Source organism: Lepidochelys kempii, chromosome 24, assembly GCF_965140285.1.
Source record: "Lepidochelys kempii isolate rLepKem1 chromosome 24, rLepKem1.hap1, whole genome shotgun sequence".
Lineage (NCBI taxonomy): Eukaryota > Metazoa > Chordata > Testudines > Cheloniidae > Lepidochelys > Lepidochelys kempii.
In genome coordinates, this window is record NC_136403.1 from 9,404,087 (window position 1) to 9,417,761 (window position 13,675).

At 52.6% G+C, this 13,675-nt stretch overlaps 1 protein-coding gene across 2 annotated transcripts; it reads right to left on the reverse strand.

Annotated features, from left to right (window-relative positions):
- KLHDC9 (kelch domain containing 9) lies at positions 1-11,397 on the reverse strand. 2 transcript variants are annotated; one of them, XM_073322639.1, is made up of 5 exons: positions 11,116-11,186; positions 9,322-9,885; positions 8,665-8,815; positions 8,240-8,438; positions 1-1,150 (listed from the first exon to the last, which is right to left on the reverse strand). In XM_073322639.1, the coding sequence occupies exons 1-5, from the start codon at positions 11,121-11,123 to the stop codon at positions 987-989; spliced, it is 1,086 nt and encodes a 361-aa protein (XP_073178740.1). In that variant the 5' UTR covers positions 11,124-11,186; the 3' UTR covers positions 1-986. The 2 variants fall into 2 exon arrangements, with proteins under 2 accessions (XP_073178740.1, XP_073178741.1); XM_073322640.2 differs by lacking the exon at positions 11,116-11,186 and adding an exon at positions 11,271-11,397 and having other exon boundaries at positions 3-1,150.
- Between the last annotated feature and the right edge of the window lie 2,278 nt (positions 11,398-13,675).

Below are 13,675 nucleotides of genomic sequence, written 5' to 3' on the forward strand. Positions count from 1 at the left end.
CTGTAGGGTGGGGTACATCTGCAGGACCACGTGGCTGGCAGAAGAGTGTGAGAGGGCGTGATGTCCCACCATATCATGCTCTGAATGGGGAAGCAAGCACGGGCCCAAGTTATTTTTAGGAGGTGATTAACGCCAAGTCCTTTGGCTGGGGACTTGTCCCAGCTGAGGCCTCTTTCATTTACAAGCGCTCAGTTGGCATACGAATGTGGGAAAGTTTCTGGCTGTGATGTCGTGAGAGCTGTACGGAAGCCAAGGTCCCTTCTCCTGGCATGAGCTGAGGGCCAGGCTGGCCGTACTAAGCGATCCGCCGACAGCGCGGCTTGGAACTTCGGGGAAACCAGTCTGTGTGCTGGGGGGCACAGCCTCCTTCCTGGGGGCTGGTGGTGCAGGCACCCCCCCGTTCGCCCCCTCAAGTCATTTCACACGCAAACTAGGGAACGGCTGGGAACACTAGCACCAGGCTGCTTCCCGGCCCTGCCTCAGGACAAGGGACGGGCCAGCCAGTCGTTTCCGCTGATGAATTCTCGAGAGGGTGGAAGGCTTTATTTTAACGGTGATCCGTGGAGGAAGAGAACAGCTCCCTGCCCTTCCCCTGCTCTCAGCAGACCACACAGACCTGCCCCATTCCGCCATGTTTGGTTTCTTTTCCCCCGAGACATGTCAGCACCACCACACCTGGCCTCTCCTGGCTGTGCGGGAGGCCGCAGAGAGCCGACTGTGTGTTCCTAGAGACCGGCGGGGGGGACTGACTCTTTAGCAAAGAAACTTTTTCTCCCCATTCTCTCTCTTGTTTGAGTTAAATCCCTGGTGCCAGCGTGCAGCTCCCTGTGGAGAGGAGGGGGAGCTGGGCCAACAAGGGGCACTTTTATTACACATAAACAGAGCTGGCTCTCAGGGTCGCTTGCAGGAGCCGCACGATTGCCAGGGAATGAGTGGGGAGGGTGCCGGAGAGGAGGGGGACGTCCTCCTCTCTCTCCTCTTCCTCACTAGGGGATCTCTAAGACGCAGATCTCAGGGCAGGGGGTCTTCCCATCTGGGCCAAAGCCCCCCACAAGATAGAGCTTGTCGTTCCAAAGGCATGTGCGGTGCCCGACTCTCTTCTGGCCCCGATCTGAGCAGGGGAAGCGGAACCAGCTCGGTGGCGAGCATCCTGGAAAACACAATAGGAAAGGAGCAGCTTGAGGCTCTCAGACAGCTGGGCCAAAATTGATGCTCAGTGCCCTCCGCCCCTCTTGCTGTGTCAGTTCCCAGGCCGCTCTCCAGGTCAGAGCTATTGCACATCAAAGATGACAGCTGATACCAAACAGATATGGGCTTGGGACTCCTCCAGGATTTAAATAAAAAAAAAAAACAGGGGGAGAATGGGATTTAGGGAGCACTGGAAACCAGGACTCCTGGCTTCTAACCCCAGCCCTGTCCCTGGGTGACCTTGGGCAATCACAAACCCTTACTGTGCCTCAGTTTCTCCATCAGTGAAATGGGGATAATATCTCTTTTCACAGGAGATCTGTTACAATTCAAACGATCAGAGGCACCATGCTGCAGGGATTGGTACCCTGCTTCCTCCAGATAGCCCATCTTGTCCCGCTTCCTGTCGCAGACAGCAACCAGTGTCAAAAGCTACAGAGGCAGATATTAATGACCAGGACCCTCCCCTTGCCAAATGTACCACACCTGTGCCATGCAATACATTCCTTCCTGACCTCCGACCAGCTCATGCCCTGAAGCATGAGGACTGAAAACCCTTAGAAGTTTCTCCTGGCTACTGTGACCGCAGGGGCTGTCTTCAGCTGTATCAGTGTTACAATCCCTTCTTTGTAATCCTCATTAAACAACTTGCCTCCACTGTATCCTGCAGCAGTGAGTTCCACAGGGGAATGATAACATTGCAATGGAAATTTTTTTTCTCTTTTAAAGATGTTTCCCCACTCCCTTTTAAAGACGCTGCCTTATGAAAATGATCAGCAGCAGCTTCCAAGGAGGGCAGGGGAAACTGTCATTGGTCATTAGAGAAATTGGCTCTTATTGAAACCCTACATGAAATATTAACATTTTATTTAACTGTATACGTTTTGAGGGCACGTTTGGCTCTGCTCTAGAACTCTGAAGTCCTTATCTGGCCCTGGGCCAGGGATGTCTAAGCACCCCCCAACGTTTGATGTATTTATTGTCACAACAGCCCCAGGAGATAGGGCAGGGCATTTACTCCCATTGTACAGGAGAGGAATGGAGAGACTATGGCCTTGAGATTCACAAAAGTGCCTAAATCCCAGGCTTAGGCACCTAAATCTGTATTTAGGCACCTAAATCCCAGTTTAAGGCTCCACTGCAAATCACCAAATTCCCACTGGCCCCAAAGGTGACTACACTTGGCACCAACATGTTTGCAGGCAAAATTTCACTCGGCGCCTACGTTCCTGCCTCTGGGCACATACATTGCTGCCCCCAGTAGGTGCCTGGAAGCCCGTCTCCCACCTGAGCCCCGCAGGAATTCATGAACCAGGGAAGACAGACATCGAGCCACCTACCTTGCAGCCAGGATCTGAGCCGGCAGGCGTGCTCAGAGGCTGCCTACCAGAGGGGGCCCTGGAAGTGAGTTCACACACAGCAGCTGAGGGGGGGTTGGAAGAGTGAGACACCCCTCCCCGCCACTTAGCCCAGTGGTTAGGATGTTCACCTGGAGCGTGAGTGACCCCTGGTTCAAGTCCCTCCTCCCCCAGTAAAGGATTTGAACAGGGATCTGCCACCTCTCAGGAAAGTACCTTAACCATTTAGCTATGGGACATTCTGAGATGGGGCTCATCAATCTCTCCTGGTGTGGCTGGTGCACTTCAGATAACTAAATTGTCAGTGGAGCAGGGGACTGGATCCCCCACGTCCTGGGTGAGTGCTTGAACCACCAGGCTACAAAGCCATTCTCATGCTTCTGCTTTCTCTCTGTAGTCCAACTGAGACGTTATTAATATAACCTGTGACCGTATAGATCATTGGTGCAACCACTGTTATATATTTGCAGCAAATATTGTACAAAGGTTGTCGTGTAAGGTGTCTGTGGAAAGGTTATGATTTGCTAATTATGATTATGCTGTCTGTATGTGTGTATCATTTTTGTATTTGAAGTTATGAATATTGGCTATGTACTTGTATATCAATGTGTTTTGATTTGGGGGGAAGGATAGCTCAGTGGTTTGAGCATTTGCCTGCTAAACCCAGGGTTGTGAGTTCAATCCTTGAGGGGGCCATTCAGGGATCTGGGCCAAAAATTGGGGATTGGTCCTGCTTTGAGCAGGGGGTTGGACTAGATGACCTCCTGAGGTCCCTTCCAACCCAGATAGTCTAGTCTATGAAGTAGCCTTAGTAAAGCATTTGGTCAGCTTCTTGAGAAAGGAATTTGCAAATTAAGTGCCCAATCAAGAAACACTTAACGGACAATGAACCTTGGGAGACTCCAATCCACATAAGAAGTCTTCCTGAGATAGCATGTTCAAGATAGCATGTGAGCAGTGGCTGCCGCCTGTAAAGAATTGAGTCACACATGGACATGTGACTTGCCCATATGACTCCAAACTCCATTTTGCTGTAATTTTCCACAGTAAGAACAAAGAGGTGTCCTTACACCTGGAAGACACTATAAAAGGCAGCTGCCTTATCTCCATCTAGTCTTCAATCCTGCTTCTGACCTCTGGAGGGACTTTGCTACAAACTGAAGCTCTGAACAATGGACTGAATCATAGAATATCAGGGTTGGAAGGGACCTCAGGAGGTCATCTAGTCCAACCACCTGCTCAAAGCAGGACCAACCCCAACTAAATCATCCCAGCCAGGGCTTTGTCAAGCCTGACCTTAAAAACTTCAAAGGAAGGGGATTCCACCACCTCCCTATGTAACGCATTCCAGTGCTTCACCACCCTCCTAGTGAAAAGTTTTTTCTAATATCCAACCTAAACCTCCCCCACTGCAACTTGAGACCATTACTCCTTGTTCTGTCATCTGCTACCAAGGAGAACAGTCTAGATCCATCCTCTTTGGAACCCCCTTTCAGGTAGTTAAAAGCAGCTATCAAATCCCCCCTCACTCTTCTCTTCTGCAGACTAAATAATCCCAGTTCCCTCAGCCTCTCCTCATAAGTCATGTGTTCCAGTCCCGTAACCTTTTTGTTGTCCTTCGCTGGATGCTTTCCAATTTTTCCACATCCTTCTTGTAGTGTGGGGCCCAAAACTGGACACAGTACTCCAGATGAGGCCTCACCAATGTCGAATAGAGGGGAATGATCACATCCCTTGATCTGCTGGCAATGCCCCTACTTATACAACCCAAAATGCCCCTGGCCTTCTTGGCAACAAGGGCACACTGCTGATTCATATCCAGCTTCTCGTCCACTGTCACCCCTAGGTCCTTCTCTGCAGAACTGCTGCCGAGCCATTCGGTCCCTAGTCTGTAGTGGTGCATGGGGTTCTTCCGTCCTAAGTGCAGGACTCTGCACTTGTCCTTGTTGAACCACATCAGATTTCTTTTGGCCCAATCCTCCAATTTGTCTAGGTCCCTCTGTATCCTATCCCTGCCCTCCAGCGTATCCACCTCTCCTCCCAGTTTAGTGTCATCCGCAGACTTGCTGAGGGTGCAGTCCACTCCATCCTCCGGATCGTTAATGAAGATATTGAACAAAACCGGCCCCAGGACCGACCCTTGGGGCACTCCGTTTGATACCAGCTGCCAACTAGACATGGAGCCATTGATCACTACCCTTTGAGCCCGATGATCTAGCCGGCTTTCTATCCACCTTATAGTCCATTCATCCAGCTCATACTTCTTTAACTTGATGGCAAGAGTAATGTGGGAGACGGTATCAAAAGCTTTGCTAAAGTTAAGGAATAACACGTCCACTGCTTTCCCCTCATCCACAGAGCCAGTTATCTCGTCATAAAAGGCAATTAGATTAGTCAGGCATGACTTGCCCTTGGTGAATCCATGCTGACTGTTCCTGATCACTTTCCTCTCCTCAAAGTGCTTCAAAATTGATTCCTTGAGGACCTGCTCCATGATTTTTCCAGGGACTGAGGTGAGGCTGACTGGCCTGCAGTCCCCAGGATTATCCTCCTTCCCTTTTTTAAAGATGGGCACTACATTAGCCTTTTTCCAGTCGTCCGGCACTTCCCCTGATCGCCATGAGTTTTCAGAGATAATGGCCAATGGCTCTGCAATCACATCCCCCAACTCCTTTAGCACTCTCGGATACAGCGCATCCAGCCCCATGGACTTGTGCTCGTCCAGCTTTTCTAAATAGTCCCGGACCACTTTTTTCTCCACAGAGGGCTGGTCACCTCCTCCCTATGCTGTGCTGCCCAGTGCAGGAATCTGGGAGCTGACCTTTGTTCGTGAAGACAGAGGCAAAAAGAGTAATGAGTACATTAGCTTTTTCCACATCCTCTGTCACTAGGTTGCCTCCCTCATTCAGTGAGGGGCCCACACTTTCCTTTACTTTCTTCTTGTTGTTAACATACCTGAAAAAATCCTTCTTGTTACTCTTAACATCCCTTGCCAGCTGCAACTCCAAGTGTGATTTGGCCTTCCTGATTTCACTCCTGCATGGCTGAGCAATATTTTTATACTCTTCCCTGGTCATTTGTCCAATCTTCCACTTCTTGTAAGCTTCTTTTTTGTGTTGAAGATCAGCAAGGATTTCACTGTTAAGCCAAGCTGGTCGCCTGCCATATTTACTATTCTTTCTACACATTGGGATGGTTTGTTCCTGCGCCCTCAATAAGGATTCTTTAAAATACAGCCAGCTCTCCTGGACTCCTTTCCCCCTCATGTTATTCTCCCAGGGGATCCTGCCCATCAGTTCCCTGAGGGAGTCAAAGTCTGCTTTTCTGAAGTTCAGGGTCCGTATTCTGCTGCTCTCCTTTCTTCCCTGTGTCAGGATCCTCAACTCGACCATCTCATGGTCACTGCCTCCCAGGTTCCCATCCACTTTTGCTTCCCCTACTAATTCTTCCCGGTTTGTGAGCAGCAGGTCAAGAAGAGCTCTGCCCTGAGTTGGTTCCTCCAGCACTTGCACCAGGAAATTGTCCCTTACGCTTTCCAATGACCCATCCCAGCTGGAAATGTTCTCCAGAGACATGATTTGAACCTGCAGTTTATTCCATCACTGCTACAAGCCTGAACCAAGAACTTTGCCATTACTGTATGTCATTGTTTCCATTGAACCGATTCTAGCTCTCATCTCTATCTTTTTCCTTTTATGAATAAACCTTTAGATTTTAGATTCTAAAGGATTGGCAACAGCGTGATTTGTGGGTAAGATCTGATTTGTATCTTGATCTGGGGCTTGGTCCTTTGGAACCAGGAGAACTTTTTTTCTTTTACTGGGTTATTGGTTTTCATAACCATTTCTCCCCATAACGAATGGCACTGGTGGGGATACTAGGAAACTGGAGCATCTAAGGAAATTGTTTGTATGACTTATGGTTAGCCAGTGGGGTAAAACCAAAGTCTTCTCTGTCTGGCTGGTTTGGTTTGCCTTGGTGTGCAAAGGAACCCCAGCCTTGGGCTGTGACTGCCCTGCTTTGAGCTATTTGTCCTGAATTGACACTCTCAGAAGTGTCTCACCAAAGCCAGAATCACTACACCAACTCACAATGAACAGGTCCAACAAGAGAGGTGGAGGGAGTCCCCCCATCAGAATAACTCATAACCCAACGGTTTGGGGTGCAAATCTGAGAGGTGCAAGACTGCTCTTCCAGTCCCTTCCCATATCGGGCAGAGGGGGACGAGAACTGGGGTCTCACACATCACCTGACTGCAGGGCTGAAAGGTATAAGGGAGGGGTCTCCCACATCCCCTTGCCACAAGGAGCCGGAGGTACTGACTTCCAAAGAGGAATCCTGGTTGTGGATCGCGGTGTGGGGGTTAAGACACAGTCCTCTTGTCAGGATCTCCCGTTGCCTAACTCCTAGCTGGCTGGCTTTTGCAGATGACAGTCCAAGATGCCTCTCCCCATGGGCACGTAGGGAGCCTGGGGGCAAGCGGTGGCTTTGGGAATCGCAGCGTGTACCAGTGGGCTTCTCTACGTGCCTAAAAGTGCCTCTGTGAAACTAGGCTCCCGTGACTTGCTCAAGGTCCCCCAGGGCATCTGTGGCAGAAGTGGGGGTTGATTCAAGGTTTCCTAGTGCCCCGGCTAGCCCACTAGCCATTGGGCCATCCTTCCTTCCAGGCTATTCTTCCTCTCTTTGCTGGGTTTGTGACATCTGAGGTGATGGAGCCCAGCTAGCCGGATAACCAGCTTGGAGTTTGTGGTTCACACAGGAAGACCACAATTCTCAGTCCCACTCGGGCCCTGGTAGTGGGTGGTGCAAAGGGTGTTAGCCTAAAGGAGAGTCATAATATCGCCAGCCCTAACCATTCAAAAATCACAAGCCAGGCCTCCAAAATCAGGACATTAAAAAAATAAAAAACAAACTAATACAATTTGGGTTCCTCCTATTCACCGTCAGGCTTCGGGGCTCACACGTTTGCATGCTTGTCTCTGCAGCTGGGATGGGAGGGCTAGAGCCTGAGTTTTTTACGAGATAAGAGCTGTGTTTTGCCTCTAACTGCATGATTCCAGGAGCCGGGGCTTTGAGAAAAGCACCAGATCTTGCAAGACGTGCAGGAACATCGTGAGAGATGGCAACACTGGAATCCAGACCCGAATCTCTGAATGCCCAGCTCTGAAATCCTCCCCTCTTGTTGTACCCTGCCTGGGAAAGGCCGGCGGAGAAGAGGGCTGCAAACTATACCCAGCCCAGGTCTGGATTGCCAGCTCGACTGGATTGCAAGATCCACCTGACTGACAGGCGAGGAAAGCCTGAGAGGTCACATTCATCTTCACTCCCCAGGGGCAACCAGTGGAAACTACAGCTCCCAAGAGACAATGCACAATGGCGAGCAGGATGGAGTGACGCATGTTGGAAACTGTAGTTTGTAGCGGTTGCACTTCAGGATCAAGAGGAAAGTGGCTAGAGGGAGGCTGCATGGGCGGGGAGCTCTGCGGGGACGTAAAGGTTGCCCCCATGGGTGTAGGGATGTGACTCTAGGATTCCTGTCTCCAGTATGAACACCTGACACCTGAGCTAAAGGAGACTCCCCATTAGGTCTGTGCAGTACGGGGGCTGTGATGCATGGACTCAGCAGTTCTGATTCCACCCAGTGGAGGGCAGTAATACATAAACACATGTGCGCCCGTTGTCTCCTCTCTTACTTGTATCGTAGACATAGAGATCGTTACAGACGGTGTCTCGCCCCTTCGTTAGGGTCTCCCCACCAAAAGCCACCACGAAGGGACCCACCACCGTGCAGGATTGGTGCCTCAGGCCTTTTGGAGCCTGCCGTGAGCCATTCTCGGAGCCAACCAGACGGGAGAGCTGCTCTGTTAGCTTGGGAGCGTGGATGGACTCTACCTAGGAGGAAGGAGGAGGGTCAGTTTGTGGATTTGCCTGCTACTCTACTCCAGCCCTGGCCTCTCCCACCAGTGGGCGCTGTGGAGAGTGGGGCAGAAGCACTGGCTGTGGGAGATCCCAGCTACTCCAGTCCCAGTCTCTCCCACCAGGGGGCGCTGTGGGGAGTGGGGCAGGAGCAAAGGGCTCATTCTGGGGCAGTGACAGTCCAGAGCCATTAGACACTCACGTGGATTTTTCCCTTGCCCCAGCGCCCGGCCACCTCGCAGTCGGAGGAGTCACGGCCCCCAAACACCATCAGCTGGTAGCCACCTGCATTGCGGAGCAGCATGGCCGAATGTCCAGCCCGAGAGGCTGTCCGCGATTCCTCCTCCTTGTACCTAGACAACAGGGAGGCGTTGCGGGTGCTTGGCATGGGCCACCAGGCCCACCCACAATGCCCAGGGATGTTAATTTAGGGGAGCATCCCAATATATGGGGCCCTAGGACCTGAGCACCCTTAAACTTTGGGGGTGTGGAATCCACATGGGCGGAAACCAAAATCCTGGATCCCAACTCTCCTGGGCATCGGGGAGCTGATAATCCAGATCTCATGCCCAGTGGGCACTGCAATGGCCATTTCTAGGGCACAGGCCTCCCCAGTGCTGGGAACAGACCTGACGGCCCCTCCTCCCACAGCCTGGATCTCCGGGGGACCACATGACCATAGGTGAATCTCTCTAAGGGGTGCATCCAAATTCGAACCTGCTGCCCAGTTTTAATCAGATCCCACCCTGCAGGGGGTGGGCAACTCGGCCCAGCTGTCCCCATGTCAATGTGCACCTCTCTCAGTTTGGGGGGGGAGGGGACCCAGCCCCAGAGCCCCCTCGGGGACACAGGGACCTACCAGTAGGTCTTGGTGGCAGGGTTGACACGGAGGGTGTAGATGCTGGCGAAGCGCCGCTGGGTGCGAAGCCCACCCTCCCTGCCCACCACCCGCAGCTCATGCTCCGACACCTTTGTGCAGGTATGGCTGCTGAGCCCCACTGGGGGGTCGTTGGAGGGCCCCTCGGCCCAGCGCTCCCACTGTCCCTGCTCGGTGTCCCAGCAGCACACGGCCGAGACCCTGTGGGCGCCGTCCCAGCCCCCCACCACGCACAGCCAGCGGTCGGCCAGCACCGCCGTGTCATGGCGGCTGCGCTGGTACCCGCTGTTGGGGGCCACTGTGGCAGCCGTCAGCAGGGTGGGGTCGAAGGCCACCACGTCCCCCAGTGGGGGCTCCTTGAGTTCACCCGACTTCAGCCCCCCGAAGAGCAGCAGCTTCCCTTGCACCACATCGCACGAGTGGTAGCCACGTGCAAGCAGGGCGTCCCGTGCGATGGGCTTCCATGCCCAGCTGCTGCCCGTAGCCATCGTGCCGGCTCCCACCTGCAGGGGCAAAGTGCCACCAGCCAAAGGACGCACCACCCGCCTGTAAGGGAAGCAATGGGGTTAGTGAGTGGGCCTGACAGTCAGGACTCCTGAGTCCTGTTCCCAGCTCTGCCCTTGCCTGCTGGGTAATGTCAGGCAAGTCACCTCCCATCTCTACAGAGGGGCTATCAGTACTGTACTGTGTTGTCTATTGTATGTGTTCAGCATCACCCTCTGCTGGATGGAATCACAATGGGTCAACTGTGTGTCATAGGCACTATGTTGCTAAGAGCTCATGGCGATTCTCTCTCGCCCATCCCTGCAGTATCTCAGATAAAGGCTTCCTCACACTATAGGAATTTGGAGGCAGGTTTTAAACTCTCCCTCTGGTGTGGATGGGTTTTGCCCTGTGAGTCCCTATGAGACACCTAAAATCGCGCTTGTTGCAATGGTTGCCGCTTGGAAGGACAATTCTGGAGAACTGTCCTGACCCAGATTGCACCTGCCCCTGCAGTCACAGCTCCACCCTACCAGACACACTTGTGCATCACCCCACCCTCCATGCACCCACACGCACACCTCCCCACCCAACCCCATGCACCTACACACACAGGTCCCTCCCAAACACGCACATCTCCCCACCCTGCACCTACATACACACCTCCCTTCACCATCTCACCTAGGGCGACCAGACAGCAAGTGTGAAAAATCGGGATGGGGGTGGGGGGTAATAGGTGCCTACATAAGACAAAGCCCCAAATATCGGGACTGTCCCTATAAAACTGGGACATCTGGTCACCCTAATTGCACCCCACCCACATGTACCCATCTCCCCACCCAACCTCCCTGCACCTGTATGCACACGTCCCCCATGCACCCACCTACACACCTCCCTTCACCACTGCACAGCTCCCCACCCCCACACCCCCTACCCCCAAATGCACACCTCCCCATCCCCCATGCACCCCCCCCAGCCCCCCACCACCATGCACCCGCTTGCACACCTCCCCATCCCCCCGCACCGCCCCCGCCCCTCACCGCCATTTCCCCGCTTGCACACCTCCCCATCCCCCATGCACCCCCCCCAGCCCCCCACCACCATGCACCCGCTTGCACACCTCCCCATCCCCCCGCACCGCCCCCGCCCCTCACCGCCATTTCCCCGCTTGCACACCTGCCCATCCCCCATGCACCCACCCCCCCAGCTCCCCACCGCCATGCACCCGCTTGCACACCTCCCCATCCCCCCGCACCGCCCCCGCCCCTCACCGCCATTGCCCCGCTTGCACACCTGCCCATCCCCCCTGCACCCACGGTTCACGGACTGCAGTTGCCTTGGGCAGCTCAGTGCATCGGATGAGCCAGGGACCCGCGCCGCCCCCCATGCACCCCCACACGCACCCCCCACCATGCACACTCCCACCCCAAACACACCCCCATACGCACGCGCAGTGGAGGGCTCAGCGGCAGCTCGGGACCGAACCGCTGTCGCTTTCCCAGGCCGCCCCCGCTGCGGGAACCCGGGGCGCGCCCCTCGCAACCCGCCGCGCGGCTTGGCAACGGCCAGGGCCAGCTCAGGCTGCGCCTCCGCCCGCCCCGCGGCTGCTGCAGCTGCCGGGGGCGGGGGCCGGCGCTCCAGGCCGTGGGGACAGCGCCGAGCGCAGGAGGGATCCCCCGGGGCGCAAACGGGGCGGGGGCCCCGAGAAGCCTTTGAAAATCCCACACGTGGCCTATCTAGCTTTCAAAATCCGGCCTAAGGCCTTGGACAAAATCCTCCTGCACCCAGGGGAGACCCTGCGGTTGGGCCACTCGCTGTCCGCAGAGTGCGGGGGAAGGGACCCTGACCCAGCTGAGGGGAGCCCCCCTGCAGTGAATGCAAAAATGGGGGGGGGGGCAGAGAGGCGAGTCTCGCGCCCACTTCCCGGGCTCAGGGCGTCCCCGTGCCAGACAAGGCACCTCTTCCTGGCTGATCCCACACACTGAGCTGCCCAAGGCAACCGGGGTCCGTGACCCCTTTTACCGACCCCAGCCTCCAAACATCGTAACGGTTCGAAATGTTGCTGGTGTTTAAAAGAATCCCTACGAGTTTACTGAATGCATCTGGTGGCGTGAGCTCTCGCTCACGAAAGCTTGTGCTCAGATAAATTGGTTAGTCTCTAAGGTGGCACGAGTCCTCCTTTTCTTTCTGCGAATACAGACTAACACGGCTGTTACCCTGATGCGACTTTATCGGTGTGCAGAAAACCTCATTGCGGTCCAAACAATTGGTCTTAACTGCGACTGAGCCTGGGGAGTGGCCCGTTAATGTTGCTCCCCCTGGCTCTTTGCAGCACATGATTTAACACGGCCTGATTTAATTATTAACCAGCCTAAGTTATTAGCCAATCAGGATGCGTTTGCTATGTTATTAACCAATTGGTCAATCATTCTGCTGGGAGAATTATATGTATATAATGCTGAGTGCTAATTTGGTTCCTGAACACTGAGGTCTGAGTGTCACTGTGCCATCTGGTTGCCTGACTGGATGGCCTCTTCCTCCTCATCCACTCCAATGGAGTTTCACCCTTTTAAGTCATTTACTTCTTAAAATGTTATTTTTATTACTCTTAGCACATTATCATTTGCCTTCATTCGCATTGTGCAGATGGCTGTCACCGCGCACCATTGTGCAGGTTTTTAAGGGCAACTATTTATTGAAAATATGAAGTTGCGAGAAGCTTCGGCAGTTGCATCTCGCTGTGGCATTATGTTGCCTGTTTCTAGTGCAAGATTAGTTTTAAATTCCAACTTTTTTCTTTTTTTTATATTCAAAAGTTTATTCTTTGGGATCATATGGCTTTGAGGCTGATTGATTTCCTGGGTTGGTGTGAAAATGTCCTCAATTTCCTTTAATCCGCCAACAGGGATGGCCTTTATCAACTGTTATTTAGCCTCCCTATCTGGTACCTACATGCTCTTTCCCATGTTACCACTGTTCTGTAGAACTTGTTGCCCAAATAGGCATTAAAGGCTAGATTTTTAAAGGTTGAAAGCACTTAGATACTTTTGAAAATCCAGCTAGTTGCCCAAATACCTTTAAAAAATCTGGACCAGAGGTCACTATACTTGTATGACAATCTTCAAATTTCTAGTGCAATGTTTACTTCATATACATATACAACCCCAAGATATATGTCCCTAGCCTCTGTTTGCTGGAAGCTGGGAATGGGTTACAGCTGGAGATGGATCACTGGATGATTACCTGTTCTGTTCATTCCCTCTGGGGCACCTGGCATTGACCATTGTCAGAAGACAGGATACTGGGCTAGATGGACCTTTGGTCTGACCCAGGACAGCCATTCTTATGTTCTTAACCATAAGGATTAAAAAGTCTTGAGCAATGCACCCAAAAGTCATGAAAATAAATAAATAAATAAATAAATACGTGTGGGGTTCTTTTAATTTGCCTTTTTATTTCTGAGTCTTAGGGTACAAGAGCTCCATACTTCTGTTGTTACTTCTCCCAGAGTAACTAAAATGGTTGTATATGCCTAAAATATGCAAATACCAGTTTTGCATATGCAAAATATGTAATATGCACTACCGTGCTTGCTTCCTTGCCATGCACCCACCTGCTTGATTGAAGCTTGATTGAACTTCCCGGAGTGTGGCCCTGTTAGAAAAGTCTTGACAATATTTCACAGGTATCAATTTTGGCCTGACAAAATGTCAATAAATGCGGTAAGGTTAAAATTGAAAGTCATCTCGCTCCTTCTCTCTGCCTGGTGCAGGCCAAGGCATCTTTGATGAGCAGGAGAATGAAGGCCTGAGAGGGTCCTGATAGATTTTGCTGTGCACTCAGTGGATGTTGG

Excerpts from the sequence above, each read along its gene's own strand:
- KLHDC9 (XM_073322639.1), bottom strand. Across the intron at positions 8,439-8,664 it reads GGGGCAAGGGAAAAATCCAC|GTAGAGTCCATCCACGCTCC; the intron begins GTGAGTGTCTAA and ends CCTTCCTCCTAG. Across the intron at positions 1,151-8,239 it reads TCTCTATGTCTACGATACAA|GATGCTCGCCACCGAGCTGG; the intron begins GTAAGAGAGGAG and ends TGTGTTTTCCAG.